The sequence below is a fragment of the Rhincodon typus genome, chromosome 42, assembly GCF_021869965.1.
Source record: "Rhincodon typus isolate 14 chromosome 42, sRhiTyp1.1, whole genome shotgun sequence".
In the NCBI taxonomy this organism is placed as follows: Eukaryota; Metazoa; Chordata; class Chondrichthyes; order Orectolobiformes; family Rhincodontidae; genus Rhincodon; species Rhincodon typus.
Genome location: NC_063373.1, coordinates 7,868,657 through 7,883,884, shown reverse-complemented (window position 1 = coordinate 7,883,884; position 15,228 = coordinate 7,868,657). Strand labels below are relative to the sequence as shown.

Here is a 15,228-nt window from a genome sequence, read left to right as displayed (position 1 = left end):
ACAAATTGCATAATGAGAAGAATTGAGTTTTTTTTTAAACTGACAAAAAATGGAAAAGCCACTATTAGGACTTGCTCAGGCTTTGATATTCAGTGTTGTTCTCAGCACTGAAGTTGGAGTTTACAGCTATCTCTGAACTTCTCTTACAGCATTAGCAAACTGTTGTAATTTAAACCAATTTAATATTTGCTGGACTTATACTATTTGCCACTTAGTTTTACTCCAGCTGAAACATCAGGCTTTCAGGGAGGGAGGGGAATATGTGTCTGGAGGTGGCGGAAATGGCCAACAGACGCCATGTCCGCCACCTCCAGCAAGATGCCACCACCAGACACATATTCCCCTCCCTTGTCCGCCTTCCGCAGGGACCGTTCCCTCCGGGACACCCTGGTCCACACTTCCTTCACCCCCAACACCTCCCCACAGCCCTATGGCACCTTCCCCTGTAACCGGCGAAGGTGCAACACCTGCCCATTTACCTCCTCCCTCCCCAGTGTCCAAGGGCCCAAAAATACCTTCCAGGTGAAGCAACACTTCACCTGCACTTCCGAGAATCTAGTCTACTGCATTCGCTGCTCACAATGTGGTCTCCTCTACATTGTGGAAACGAAGCGTAGACTTGGCGACCGCTTTGCAGAACATCTACGTTCTGCTCGCAAAAAAAGACCCTGAACTACCCGTTGCCTGCCACTTCAATGCACCACCCTGCTCCCTGGCCAACATCTCTGTCTCTGGCTTGCTGCAGTGTTCCAGTGAAGCCCAACGCAAGCTGGAGGATCAATACCTCATTTTCCGCTTGGGGACCCTACAGCCCTCCGGACTCAATATTGAGTTCAATAATTTTAGGGCCTAAACTCTCCCAAGTCCCAGCCCCCCAGCCCACACACCAGGCTTTGTTACCACATAGCCTGCCATTACACACCCCCTGTTGTTAGTCACTAACAGTCCCCATTAACAACTATTCACCCTCCCAGCCTGATCGTTAGCAACTCCTTTGTCTGTCCAACTGTCTTTCTCTCTCTTTGGGCTCTATCTTATCGTTTACTCCATACACCACCCACATCCCTATTTTCTGCATATAAACTGACGTTTTCCCAGCCACTATCTGTTCTGAGGAAGGGTCACCGGACCCGAAACGTTCACTCTGTTTTCTCCTGCACAGATGCTGCCAGACCTGCTGAGCTTTTCCAGCAACTTTGTTTTTGTTCCTGATTTACAACATCAGCAGTTCTTTTGGTTTTTATTCAACTTCTATGGCCTTGGGATTATCAAGAAGTTCGAGTCCTTACTCACACCATGTCCCTTTCTATGTCATCACCACAATTGACCTGTTAGGGTCACGGTTGAACAACACCTCCGTTTGTAAGGTCGCATCATTGTCTTGCCTTCTCGGTCTCATAAGTTCAAAACTGTTTATCAACAGACAGAACAAAAACCTTAATCCTCCCACATTCAAAGCTCGATGATGTTCATATCCTGATTAACTGATTGACTGTCAGATATTTCCGCTCCGGAATACTTTTCGTTTAATATCCTGCAAAAAGGAGTTTTTAGTGTCAGTTTTAGAAATTCGGAAGAGACAAACAGTCCTCTTAATTGGAGTTTGCTGTGTGTAAATCTTGCTCCGGTTACCACTTAACCCCTGTAAGATGCACATGCGCTTTGCTACGCCTTGACCCCATGAAATATGGCCACGTATTCATTCCGCGGATCCCCCAACAAAGATGGCGGTGAGGCCCGCAAACGTCTTCCCGTTTACTTCAAACGCAGGAGGGGGAAGTTTCTAATTTGAGTCTGAAACCTCCAACACAGGACTCCGTTTTTCCACGGCTGTCTGCTGTTTCTCCCCTTTTACCGATGCACACGTCTCACATCAACTTTAGGAAGTGCCGCTGCGCCGCTCCTGCTGATGGTCACGCCGCCGGTCCCGCCCCTCCTTCACTCTGATTGCTTGTAAGGCCAGGGGTGTGACCGATCCGGTCACGCCCACCCACTTCCTATTGGACCCATGATGCCGTCAATCAACTAAGTCCTATTGTGATCTAGTTATTTCGCAGTAAGGTCCATAGTTTTATGAATGGAGTGTACCAGCAAGAATATTCCACTGAATCTCTTTAAATCACTGACTCATCCCAAGCATTGGGAAAGATGTCAAGGCCTTGGAGAAAACACGGGGACAATTTCCCGGAACAGAATCAGGGATCAATTGTTTTAACTCCGTGGAGAGATAGGAGAAACCAACTGGTCCCCCGAGAAACCAACTCTCATTTAATCCAGGGAAGGGAAGAGAGACTCTGCAAACAGACGGTGCAGAATGGATAAGAACAAAGTCTCTCTCCCAGCAACTCCATCCTGCAATAATAGAGCTGCGACCCAAAATAAAACAAAGAACTGCGGATGCTGGAGTCTGAAACAAAACCAGAAATTGCTGGCGAAACCTAGCTGGACTGGCAGCATCTGTGGAGTGAGTAAGAATACAGTTAATGTTTCAAGTCCAGCGACTCTTCATCAGAACTGCTAACCAATCTTACCAATTAATCTGCTTCAATTCATCCATGTCAGAGCAATACAATTGTTCTTCACTTTGTATTTAATCATAGTTATCAGATCTTTAATTGGAATGATCAGATGATTTTGTCCTCCATGAGTTTGACAATAGAGGATCAGAATGTTTTCACTTTTCTCTGTTGATCTCATTCAGAGGCTGCAAAAGTTGGGAGTCAGAGATGTTTTACAGCATGCAAAGAGGCCCTTCAGCCCATCAATACTGCACCATTAAGATGGGATAGATAACAGAACACTTGTGTGTCAAAGTTCAGTGACATCTGATCATTTAGAGGGCATGTGAGACACATCCCTCATATAACGACTGCCACTTTAATTGATCCTGTAGCTACAAATGTATCAATAAGAATGGAATCAAGACAGGGCAGACCCACCCAGCTGAAAAGGCATAGAAGGGGATCATGTATTTACTGAAATTTTCTACCACTTCCTGTTTTCTCTTCTGAGTTCCAGTGTCTGCAGCTTTTCGCTTTAATACAAAGCTGGTCCCTGTGCTAGTGGCTACGTCAACACTGTCATTAAAACTCATCCGTCTCACTAATTGTCTTTAAGAGAAAGGATCTGTTGTCCTGGCATACATGTAATCCAAAATCACAGTGATGTGGTCGACTCTTAAGTCTAAAATAGTGGAACAAGCTGATTTGTTTAAAGTCAGTTTGAGTTGAACAACAGATGCTGACATTCTCAGTGACACCCACATTCCTCAGAGAATAATGTAAACAACGGGTTCATTTGATGGATGATGGTACTTGATTTGTACTGGGTAATTACTAAGCTCCAGTCAGAACTGGGCAGCACAGTGGTTAGCATTGTTGCCCTACAGTGCCAGGGACCTGGGTTTGATTTCAGCCTTGGGCGACTGTCTGTGTGGAGTTTGCATGTTCTCCTTGTGTCTCCAGCCAGGTGTTCCAATTTCATCCCACAGTCCAAAGATGTGCAGGGTAGGTTGGATTGGCCATTCTAAGTGCAGGGTCACAGGGATAGGGTAAAAGGCTGGGTTTAGATGGGATTCACTTCAGACGGTTTGTGTAGACACAATGGGCCAAATGGCCTCTTGCCGCAGTGTAGGGGTTCTATGATTCTAAAATGAAACAGAACATACAGCCTTGTCATTTTGTGCAAACCTCAAACAGGGAGGTTTTATTCCCAAGCTGCGATTTCTGCAAAGCTCAATGCGAACCTGAATAAGCCAGTGAATGCTGGCTGATGTCTCACCTCTTAAAGGGACCTATCCCAACATAACATACACCAATTGTAATAATCAACTATAATCTTAAAGGAGAGCAGGACAAGGCTTGAAAAGACAGAACAGTTATACGTGGCAAAATCGGGTGACGCGCTAAATACTTGGAGTAGGGTGGAAGGAGCAGGATGTGGGTGTCATGGACAAAACGAACCCCAAGAGATTGAAGGGAGGTGAGAGATAAGCTAAACAAAAGGTTCAGATCGAATTCAAGGAAGCTCACTCCGAGGATACAACAAGGTGCAGAGCTGGATGAACACAGCAGGCCAAGCAGCATCATAGGAGCAGAAAGGCTGACGTTTCTGGCCTAGACCCTTCATCAGAAATGGGGGAGGGGAAGGGGGTTCTGAAATAAATAGGGAGAGAGGGGGAGGCGGATAGGAGATGGATAGAGGAGAGGATAGGTGGAGAGGAGACAGACAGGTCAAAGAGGCGGGGATGGAGCCAGTAAAGGTGAGTGTAGGTGGGGAGTTAGGACCTGTCTGTTTCCTCTCCACCTATCCTCTCCTCTATCCATCTTCTATCCACCTCTCCCTCTCTCCCTATTTATTTCAGAACACCCTTCCCCTCCCCCATTTCTGATGAAGGGTCTAGGCCCGAAACGTCAGCCTTTCTGCTCCTATGATGCTGCTTAGCCTGCTGTGTTCATCCAGCTCTGCACCTTGTTGTCTTGGATTCTCCAGCATCTGCAGTTCCTACTGTCTCTCACTCCGAGGATGGTTCAGTGGAAGGATGGGAAGCGGCAGATGCAGAAAATAGGATTGTTCCAATCTTGGCGAACATTCCATGAGCTCCTCACACTTATTGTTGGATGCGACAATGGAGGGAATAGAAGAGAATGAGTCCTTCACAAGGAATGAACTTGTGTTAAACATAATCAGAGGATTCAACACAGTCTATATTAACGCAAAATTGATTTATTTAACTTTTATCTGGAATACTAACACCTACAACTAGGCTGGGGTTTAATCAACATCAGCACAAACAGACCCCAGTGGACATGGTGCAATCCTGGGTGTGATAATCATTGTTGCTATTTGTGAATTCGCTTATGCCCAAGAAGGTGGGATGACCGAGTGAATCCCTTCCCACACTCAGAGCAGGTGAATGGCCTCTCCCCGGTGTGAACTCGTTGGTGAACTGTGAGTTGAGATGAGTGCTTGAAACCAGTGCCGCAATGAGAGCATCTGAATGGCCTCTCATTCGTGTGAACACGTTGATGGGACATCAGTTCCCCCGAGCTTTTATAGCCCTTCCCACAATCCAGACATTGAAAAGGTCTCTCGTCAGTATGAACGCGCCGGTGTCTCAGTAAGTTGGATGACTGGGTGAATCCCTTGCCACACTCGGGGCAGGTGAACAGCCTCTCCCCAGTGTGAAGACGCTGGTGTATCAGGAGGGTGGATGACTGAGTGAATCTCTTCCCACACTCAGAGCAAGTGAAGGGCCTCTCCCCAGTGTGAATGGTCTGGTGTCTCAGCAGGATGGATAATCGAGTGAATTCCTTTCCACACTCAGAGCAAGGGAACGGTCTCTCTCCAGTATGAACTCGCTGGTGCCTCAGCAGGGTGGACGACTGAGTGAATCCCTTGCCACACTCAGAGCAGGTGAAGGGCCTTTCCCCGGTGTGACTGCGCCGGTGAGTTTCCAGCTCAGAAGGGGATTTGAATCCTTTTCCACAGTCCCCACATTTCCACGGTTTCTCCACCATGTCACTGCGCTGATGTCTCGACAGGCCAGATGATCGGCTGAAGCCTCTTCCACACACAGAACAGATGTACGGTTTCTCCCCACTGTGAACAGTGCTTTCTCCTTCCATGTTCAAAATCCAATGATATTCACATTAAGATAAATTGGCTGACTCCGTCAGATCCTGATGTGATGTTTCGTTCAAATTTCCCAATTCAAATTTTCTTGTTCTAATATCCTCTGTCTTTGATTCGAAACACAAACAAATAAAGTAAGAGAACCCCCTTGAGAAACACAAAGGCAGACTCTGACACTGAGCTGAATTGATTTTGTAATTTATGGGGCTGACATGCAGAAAAGTGAGCATTAAAGCTGCTGGGTTCTCATAAAAACACAGCTGGCTCTCTAATGTCCAACCTGTCTGGACCTACAGAAAACTGGCCACAACGAAGCAGAAGCAGAGAGGGAGGGAGAGGCAAGAGAAGCATTTTATATATTTACAACTCAAATAAAACTTTTAGAGAATTTCTCAAATCCTGAACTTCCAGCCCCTGAAAGGAGGTAGCAGGTGTATTTGAACATACCTCCAAGTTCCCTCTGTCAAACACCATCCTAATTTGTCTGAAATTCAGTATTGGATGAACAGAAACTTCCTCCATTTAAATGTTGGGAAGACTGAAGCCATTGTCTTTAATCCTCACTACAAACTCCACTCCCTCTCCACTGACTCAATCCCTCTCCACTGACTCAATCCCTCTCCCTGGAAATTGTCTGAGCCTAAACCAGACCGTTCACAATCATAATGAAACATTTCACCCCAAAATGAGTTTCCAACTACATATCCCCATCATCACCAAGACTGCCTATTTCCACCTCAGTAACATCACTGACTCCACCCTAGTTTCAGCTCATTTTCTGCTGTAACTCCCATCCATTCCTTTGTTATCTCCAAACTAAACTGTCCTAACTACCTCCAAATTAGCCTCTCTCATTCAACATCCCTGCAATCTTGAGATTATCCAAAAGTCATGTGCTTATTGTCAACAACTCTTGTTCACCTATCACCCCCGTGCTCACTGACCTACAAATGCTTCCACTTGTAAAAACAGTAAAATTCTAAAACTAAGTAACATAACATATGGAACCTCTTACAGCACTGCACTGAAACTCTGGATTGAAAATGAATTTGTAAAAATGCACAGCCCTGAAATACTTCCACTAGTTACCATTTGAAAACTTCCTTCTGAAGCCTGCAGCTAGAAGGGTTTCAGAAGCAACGGAGTCAGAGAAAAACCTCACAGTTGAGGAAATCCCCGAGAGTGGGTGAAGTCGATGTGTAATTGTCGCAGTGTGATTACATCACACACAGGAACACAGAGAGGGAGCAGAGGAGATTTACCAGGCTGATTCCTGAAAAGGAGATTGAGGTGGACAAGACTTACAAGAGGTTTAAATAAGGTAGAGAAATAACAATTTTTTACCAGTAGCTGATCTTCTGTAGAGTAGGGACAGATTGATGGTTTGAAGTGAGACACAGGGGAGATGTCATGCTTAGAACATTTTCACACAGTGACTGGCAACTACGTGCAATTTGCTGCAAGGTGTGGGGGAATGGGGATTGATTTCAAAAAGAAATTTAATATGCAGTTTAGGGAAATAAACACACAAGGATACATGGTTAGATTAGGGAACGTGACTGGATTGATTTGAAGAGTTGCATGTATCCAATGGACAAATGGCCCAACTGTACAAAAGAGTCAATCATACTTTGTAATCTAAGCCATGAAGTATAGATATCATTCAGGTCGATCTGTGTTACAATCCTTCCAAGGCCATTAACTCCTTCTGAAGGTTTGTCACACAGAGCTGAACACATTTCTCTAGGTGTACTCTAACCAGGATTTGTTGTATTTCCGTGCATTCACTCTGATACCTGAAATCTTCTCCCACGGACAAGCGGACAAACCTTTCCCCTGCACATTCAGAAGCTGATCACATTCAAGTCCTGCTGGATCGAGCCACTCTATTAAATCTTGATGGGGTGTTTGGTCTCTCAGTCCTTGACTTCCAGAACCCTGCAGGTTTACAAAATTCCTCATCGTCAATCCAAAATAGAAAATTAGGGAGAGACAAAAATTGCTCTTGGCTCCTGGTTGCTGCGTGTAATTCCTCCCCTCCTTACCTTCCGTAAAGCAAGTTAACGCGTGCGCCCTACCGATATTTGCCCCCTATAAACATGTCGACCGCGCAAGCGTCCTGATGCCCTCCTGCCCCCAATAAAGTTGGCGGCGGAGACCCGGGCCTGAGCAAAAGGAAAAATTCAGTAATGTCGCCCTTCGCTGCGAGGGGGTAACTGATCCTCTCTCAATTCTGTGTCGGTAACCTTCACTTCGGCTTTATGAAAACTTTCTTGCCCACCTCGCTGCCACTATTTCTTCCTCCGCCACCTACTCTATTGTTTTTTTTAAAAAGTCGCCATTTCCTCACCACTTCGTCCAGCTCCAATCACTGTCTGACTCTGCGCATGCTCGAGGCCTAACGTGACACTGCGCATGCTTACGGCCCCGTTAACCCCGCGCGCATGCGTCCAGCCCCGAGCAGCGTTCAAATCTCATTTTCCGCCCGCTGTGAATGCTGGGTAAAAGCTTCACCATTGAATTGCTTGCAACGGGACAGAAAATTGTGACTTTTGTTCCAAACGACTGTAGCCCGACAAGTCAAGATCTGAGACTAGTCAATCTAATGACACAGCAACCAATGTGCACGAGATCTCCACCACAGTTCTACCCTGTTGGATGGGAATTCACTAGAGTCAGAGCAGGAGAAGTGAACAAGCCAAAAGAAGCAAAATAAACAAATTGTTGGAGAAACTCAGCAGGTTTGGCAGCATCTGTAAAGAGAAAACACAGTTAAAGTTTCAAGTCCAATGACATTACTTTGAAACTGTTACTGTTTCCTCTTCGCAGATGCTGCTAGACCTACTGAGTTTCAGCTTTTTGTTTATTTCAGATGTCCAGCTTCTGCAGTTTTTTGCTTAGTATTGAACAAGTGATTTACGTTTCATGCTCAGAGCATCCAAACTTCATCTTGACAGTAAGAATGAGCTAACTGTGGACCAAATTCTTGGATCTTTTAAAGGCTCTCCAAATGTATATGCTCTAACCTGAAATTTAAAAAAAAACTATAAATTCCAGAATACTCAGCAGATCTGCCAATGTCTGAAGAGAGGGGAATACATTTTCCCTTACAAATCTTTACCATGTGACTTTACAAACCCTATTTTCAATCCTCAACTACCACTCACTATCTTGACTATTTCCAACACCTTCAGTTTTAAATTTGCTTCTTAATAGTACAACATACTTGAGTAATTAACTTTTAATCTCATCCATCCACAAATAGAAACATTTTCCACAAATATATCCTGCAAACCTTTTTGGTGGAAATGTTGGATACCAGACTCTGTGGCTGTTGAGTAAATCCAGTTGATTTTTGAGTCTTCACTTGTGATTTTGTTTCAAATCTCTCCACAGGCAAAAAGAAAAATTCTGGATGGATGCTAGAAGAATAGTTTTCTTCCTGTCAGATACTAGAACTAGTGACACAATTTAAACATAAGGAGTCTTCTATTTAAAATGGAGATTATTTATCATTTTCCCTTTAGAGGGTCATGAGTATTCAGAACTCTTTTCCTAGACAGTGGTGACAGCACAGTCATTTTTTTTTTTAAACAGCAGAGGTGGAAGTAACCATAGACAAGGGTATTTTAAAAAAAAGCTATTCAGTGTATGTGTGGTCAAAAAGCTTTCCATTTTAGTTCTATCTCCTAACACCAAGTCTGTCATGTGGCAGGTTATGGTGCAAATCCAGTTACCTTTTCAAGGCATTGTTTTTCACCTTGACTGCCAAACTCTGCAGTGAATTTTAAACATCCACTATCCTCAAGGTGGGAAGATTCTTCCCTGTATCATGCCCTGCATATCATTAATATATATCAGGAATAAGAGGGGCCTGCAAAGTAATCCCATGTGGAAATCTACTGTGTACCTTCCAGCAATCCATTTCCAACTATTATTGGCTACACTGTTTACTGATACCTATGTCAATTCTGTATTTATGTTGCTACTGCTCCTTTCATTCCATTAGTTGTAAGATTTGCCTACTAGATAGTTTAGTGGCATGTTCTCATTTTCCAGTCCACGTTCAACACATAAACATACACAGACTGCTGAGGGGAATTTGTGTCCTCTAGAGGTCCTACACTTTCTTCCTCACTGTTCACAATGTTTCTCAACTTCACACAACATGCAAGTTTTGAAGGCTGCATTTTCTGATGCTGTCGAGCATGGATACCTGTGCATTAACCGGTAGGGCTGTGAATGGGCGGGTAGGCAGACGAATATTGCTGGTAAGGGAGAGGTCAACCGGGGTTGGAGGAGACTCAGTCCAATTGATCTCTCCCCACTCCTACAAACCTTACTTCCTACAATGATGAATGGTGGTGCAGGCTTCAATGCCTACTCCTGTTTGTAACTTCTGTGCATTTGGTTGACTCTGAAATTGGAATCCTGAACTTAAATAAGGGAAACTGTGATTATTTGAAGAATGAGCTGGCTGCAATGAATTGGGGACATCACGTGAATCAGCATAGGCAACGGCAAATGTTTAACGAATGCATGGAGGAACTGCAACAATTGTTCAGTCCCATCTGTCACAAAAATAGAACAAGAAAAGGTGGCCCAACCAGGGCTAACAATGAAAATTAGGGACAGTACTAGAATTAAGAAAGGGGCATACAAGGTTGATTATTTTGAGAATGGGGAGGGAGGGGAAGAATTGAGAACCAGAGAAAGCTTTTGGGGAAACAAAAAAGGCTGTAAAAGTTGGAAGGATGTTTCCAACGACTGGGTAGTCCAGAATCATGGGGTCAAAGTCTAAGAATACAAGGTTTGCCGTTTAGGACTGTGATGGGCAGAAATTTCTTGATCCAGAGAGTGGTGAGCTTGTAGAATTCTCTGCCACAGCAGTCGGTTGAGGCTAAAACACTGAATGTTTTCAGGAAGAGATATATAGTTCTAGAGGGCTTAAAGGATCAAGGGGTATGGGACAAATGCAAGAACAGGTTACTGAGTTCAACGATCAGTTTTGATCACATCAAAAGGTTGAACGGTTTCTCTGCAGTGTGAAAGTGATGCTGTTTAGCGAGTCAGGAATTCGACAATCCCATACAATTATTTCACTTTTATTGGGCCCAATACTTGGGCTGGCATTAAACAACACCAGCAGCACAAGTCCGTGAACATTTCGGTTCAGTCCTGGATGTGATTAACTGTAAAATCCAGTTACCGTAGCTGATTGTGAACTCGCTGATGTGTCAGCAGGTTGGATGACCGAGTGAATCTCTTTCCACACTCTGTACAGGTGAACGGTCTCTCCCCAGTGTGGACTCGCTGGTGTGTCAGCAGGCTGGATGAATCAGTAAATCCTTTTCCACACACAGTGCAGGTGAATGGCCTCTCCCCTGTGTGTGTGCGCTGGTGTATTTGCAGGTTGTATGACTGAATGAATCCCTTCCCGCACTCGGAGCAGGTGAACGGCCTCTCCCCAGTGTGAACCCGCTTGTGTCTCAGCAGGGCAGATGAATCAGCAAATCCCTTCCCACACTCTATGCAGGTGAATGGTTTCTCCCCAGTGTGAATTCGCTGGTGGGTCAGCAGGTTAGATAACTGAGTGAATCCCTTCCCGCACACGGAACAGTTGAACGGCCTCTCCCCTGTGTGAACCCGCTGGTGGGCCAGCAGGGTAGATGATCGAGTGAATCCTTCCCCACAGTTAGAGCAAGTGAAAGTCCTCTCCCCCGTGTGAGTACGCCGGTGTCTCAGGAGAGCAGATGAATCAGCAAATCCCTTTTCACACTCAGGGCAAGTGAAGGGCTTCTCCCCAGTGTGAGTACGCCGATGAGTTTCCAGCTTAGACGGGGAAATGAACCCCTTCCCACAGTCCCTACATTTCCACGGTTTCTGCACACCATGACTGCGCTTGTGCCTCGACAGAGCAGATGATTGTGTGAAGCCTCGCCCACACACTGGACACATGAACAATTTCTCCCCACTGCAAACCGTGCTTTGTCCTTCCATGTTCAAAATCCGACGACATTCAGGTTACAAAAGGTTGGAAGAATGTGTCAGATCCTGGTGTAACATTCAGTTTGCACTCTTTCTGACTGCAAATCCTGTACAAATTGCTTAAAACAGGGGAAAAAAAAGGGATGAGACAGTACCCACAAAAACCAAAGGCAGAAACAAAGGTGAAATGCGGCTGAGTAAATCTGATCATTTGTGGGGCCAATGCTTGGGAAAAGAACTGACCACAAATGCTGCTTGGATGTCCTAACCACCAATCAAGTTATTCGGGTCCAGCAGAACAGCAAAGCTGCCAGCCAGTCTGGGTGACTCAAGACTCGGGCCTCAGTAGAAGAGAGAAAGAGGGGGTGGTGGTGGTCACAGAGGTACAGGTGAAGGAGAGAGATTTTATAAATGGCTGCATTTGCTGCAAATATCACTGCTGGATGGTGAAATTAGTGCACAGACAAAAACACAATGCCGTATCACTGCCAAGCAAAAGGCACAGCAGTTGTCTGTCTCAAAGATATGTTCACATTGGTGCAAGGGACACAGGAACAAAGTGTATTCATTCAGGAAATAATTTTAAAAAAAAACAGAATGTTATCATTCATTTCATGCAAGTTTGAGCTCAAGAATAATGATGTCTTACAATATGATTAGGCAGCGGTCTGCACAGTTTTTGCTTTAATATAAGCCCGGATCCTCCTCCTATAATGGTAGGGGGAACATTCTTAAAAATGGTCATTCTGTACACTTGAAACACCCCTTGTTTGATTTCAGCTTTAATTCAGAGCTAATGCTTGAGAGTGTCATATTTCTGCGCGCAGTGACTGTGGGCCTGACAGTCTGTCAATGTTTCTGTGCTGCGGTGAGGAACTCTTCTCTTCTTCGGCAAGTTCCTCAGGATTGAAGGGCTACAGACCTACACACCACCACATGCAGACCCACGTCAAGGCAAGTTGTGAAGTGGAGCAGGCTGACATCAGATGTCAACACAGACTGGCAACAGAAGTCCCGTCGCAGCTAACTGGCATCACGGGGATGCCATCTGCAAACGTACAGGCTTTGAGTTCCATCTTGCAGGTTAGGAACAGACATTCATTGTAGAAATGAAAGACTGGGAGAAAGTGATTGGTGACTTTGTCAAATAAAACAAAGAACTGCTGATGCTGGAGATCTGAAACAAAAACTGAAATTGCTGAAGGAACTCTGTAGGTCTGGTGGCATCTGTGGGAAGAAAGCAGCGTCAACATTTTGAGTCCAGTGACTCTTCATCAGAACTGTTAGTAGCTGGGAAAAGCTGGTATTTACATTAGTTGAAGTGTGGAGGGGGAGTGGGTGGCAGAGTTGGGGGGGGGAGCTGACCAAATAGGTGGAGACATAGCCCAGAGAAACAGAGACAGAGACAGAGACAGAGACAGAGACACAGAGAGGGTTAAAAGAAAGAGGTGGATAAACAAGGAGGAGATAGTTAATAGCAGGCCAGGACAGAAGAAAAACTGGATAAGAGATAACAAAAGCTAAGAGTGAGAAATTGTGTTGTCATAACATGACTAGGTATGGGGTGGGTTAAAAAAAATAGAAGGATGAAATCAGGTTCTGAAGTTATTGAACTGGATGCTGCAGGGTCCCCAAGTGGAAAATGAGATGCTGCTCTTTCAGCTTGCTCATTGGAACACTGCAGCAGGCATATTGGTGCAGGAACACAGTGGTGTGTTGAAGTGGAAGGTAACTGGAAGCTCAGGATCATTTTTGCAGGCACACACTGGGTGTGCGAGAAGTTGAGAGTGAAGGAGAAGTGGACCAGTGTCCTGGAAACAGTCCTTGCGGAATGCTGACAAGGGAAGGAAGGGAAAAAGTGCTTGGTCTTGGCATCTTGTTGGAGGTGACGGAATGGCAGCTTACAATTGTTTGGATGTGGAGCCTGGTGGGGTGGTAAGCGAGGACCAGAGGGACCCTATCGTTGTTGTGGGAGGGAACAGGTGAAAGCAGAAGTACGGGAAATGGGTCGAACATGGCTAAGGGCCCTGTCAACCACTGTAGAGGGAAATCCTCAGTGGAGGAAAAAGGTGGAAATTTCTGAGGCCTCTTTGCACAAAGTGGCATTATCAGTGTAGATGAGACAGAGAAAGTGGGTGAATGGGATGGAGTCCTTAAAAGAAGCAGAGCGCGAGGGTGTATAGTCCAGGTAACTGCGGGAATCAGTGGGTTTATAGAGGTAATCGGTGGCCATTGTATCCCCAGAAATGGGAACAGAGATACCAAGAAGGGGAAAGGAGGAGTCAGAGCTAGACCAGGTGAAGATGAGGGCATGATAGAAATCGGAAGGGAAATAATATTTTTTCCCAAATCCAAACAAAAGGAGGAAGTAGCACCAATGATGCCACTAATATACTGGAGAAAGAGCCACTTTTCTTTTCCTTAATTCATTCACAGGATGAGGGCATCGCTGGCTAGGCAGCATTTATTGCCCATCCCTAATTGCCCAGGTGGTGGTTAAAAGTCAACCACATTGCTGTGGGTCTGGAGTCACATGTAGGCCAGACCAGGTAAGGATGGCAGTTCCCTTCCCTAAAGGGCATTAGTGAACCAGATGGGTTTTTCCCAATAATCGACAATGGATTCATGGTCATCATTAGATTCTTAATTCCAGATATTTATTGAATTCAAATTCCACCATCTGCCATGCAGGATTCGAACCCAGGTCCCCAGAACATTATCCGGGTCTCTGGGTTAACAGTCCAGTGATAATACCACTAGGCCATCGCCTCCCCCCTAGGAAGGGAACGAGTAAGTTTGGAACAAGGAACGTTCCACACGTTCTATAAAGAGATAGGCACAACCGGGGCCCATACTGTACCCATGGCCGCCCCTTTGACCTGAAGAAAGTTGGAAAGGCCTTAGGTGACTTGGTCAAATGTGGGTTAAAGAAAGTTAACACGGATTTGTTACAAGCAAACCAAATTGAACTTGAAGTTCTTGTTTGGAGAGGGTTGATGACATTAATGGTATTGTTGTACATAGACTTGCAACAAAAACATTTATACAGTGGCACAGAAGAGACAAGTGAGCAAAGGTTAGAGACCATGCAAGTAACATGACAGCAGATACCTGGATACGCACAGGCCGGGAGACCAGGAACACAGTAGTCATTAATGATTGCTTTGGGAGAGGAAGATTTCTATTGGAGTTCCACAGGTGTTTGTGTGAGGACCCATCTTTATCCGATATATATTAATGACACGGACCAGGGTATGCAGAGCACTACTTCAGTAATTTATGGACAATGATTCAGACTGGATTGCTTCATAAAGCTGGACTTGATGGGCTTAATGTACTTGTTCTATGTCATAATGAATGTTTCATGCCTTATGTTTAACCTTGCCTCATAATTCAACTCCTAGAATCCAGGTATCATTCAAATAAATCTTATCTGTGCTTCGTCTAAGACCATTACAGTCTGTACTTCCTCAGGTGCAGTGCCCAGAACTGAGCACATACTCCAGGTGTGATTTAGACACAATATTAAACAATAACTCGGCGTCTATTCAGTCACATGCAGACCTGAAAACTTCTCCCCTCACAAAGAACAGACAAACCTTTTTC

At 45.0% G+C, this 15,228-nt stretch overlaps 2 protein-coding genes and 1 long non-coding RNA gene across 3 annotated transcripts in view; all 3 read right to left on the bottom strand.

The window, feature by feature from the left end:
* LOC109915890 (zinc finger protein 420-like) overlaps positions 1-5,741 on the bottom strand; it is a 39,168-nt gene extending 33,427 nt beyond the window's left edge. Inside the window, exon 1 of the mRNA XM_048619310.1 lies at positions 4,846-5,741. Coding sequence (XP_048475267.1) covers positions 4,846-5,627 — 782 coding nt within the window. The 5' untranslated portion in view covers positions 5,628-5,741. The remainder of the gene's footprint in view (positions 1-4,845) is intronic.
* A 7-nt stretch (positions 5,742-5,748) lies between these two features.
* On the bottom strand, positions 5,749-8,038 carry LOC125487557. The gene is made up of 3 exons (XR_007265953.1): positions 7,985-8,038; positions 7,431-7,572; positions 5,749-6,907 (listed from the first exon to the last, which is right to left on the bottom strand). It is a non-coding gene; the product is annotated as an uncharacterized LOC125487557 (long non-coding RNA).
* A 2,702-nt stretch (positions 8,039-10,740) lies between these two features.
* LOC109915891 (zinc finger protein 585A-like) overlaps positions 10,741-15,228 on the bottom strand; it is a 43,106-nt gene continuing 38,618 nt past the window's right edge. The window contains exon 7 of the mRNA XM_048619382.1: positions 10,741-11,654. Within this exon, the coding sequence (XP_048475339.1) occupies positions 10,840-11,654 (815 nt within the window). The 3' untranslated portion in view covers positions 10,741-10,839. The remainder of the gene's footprint in view (positions 11,655-15,228) is intronic.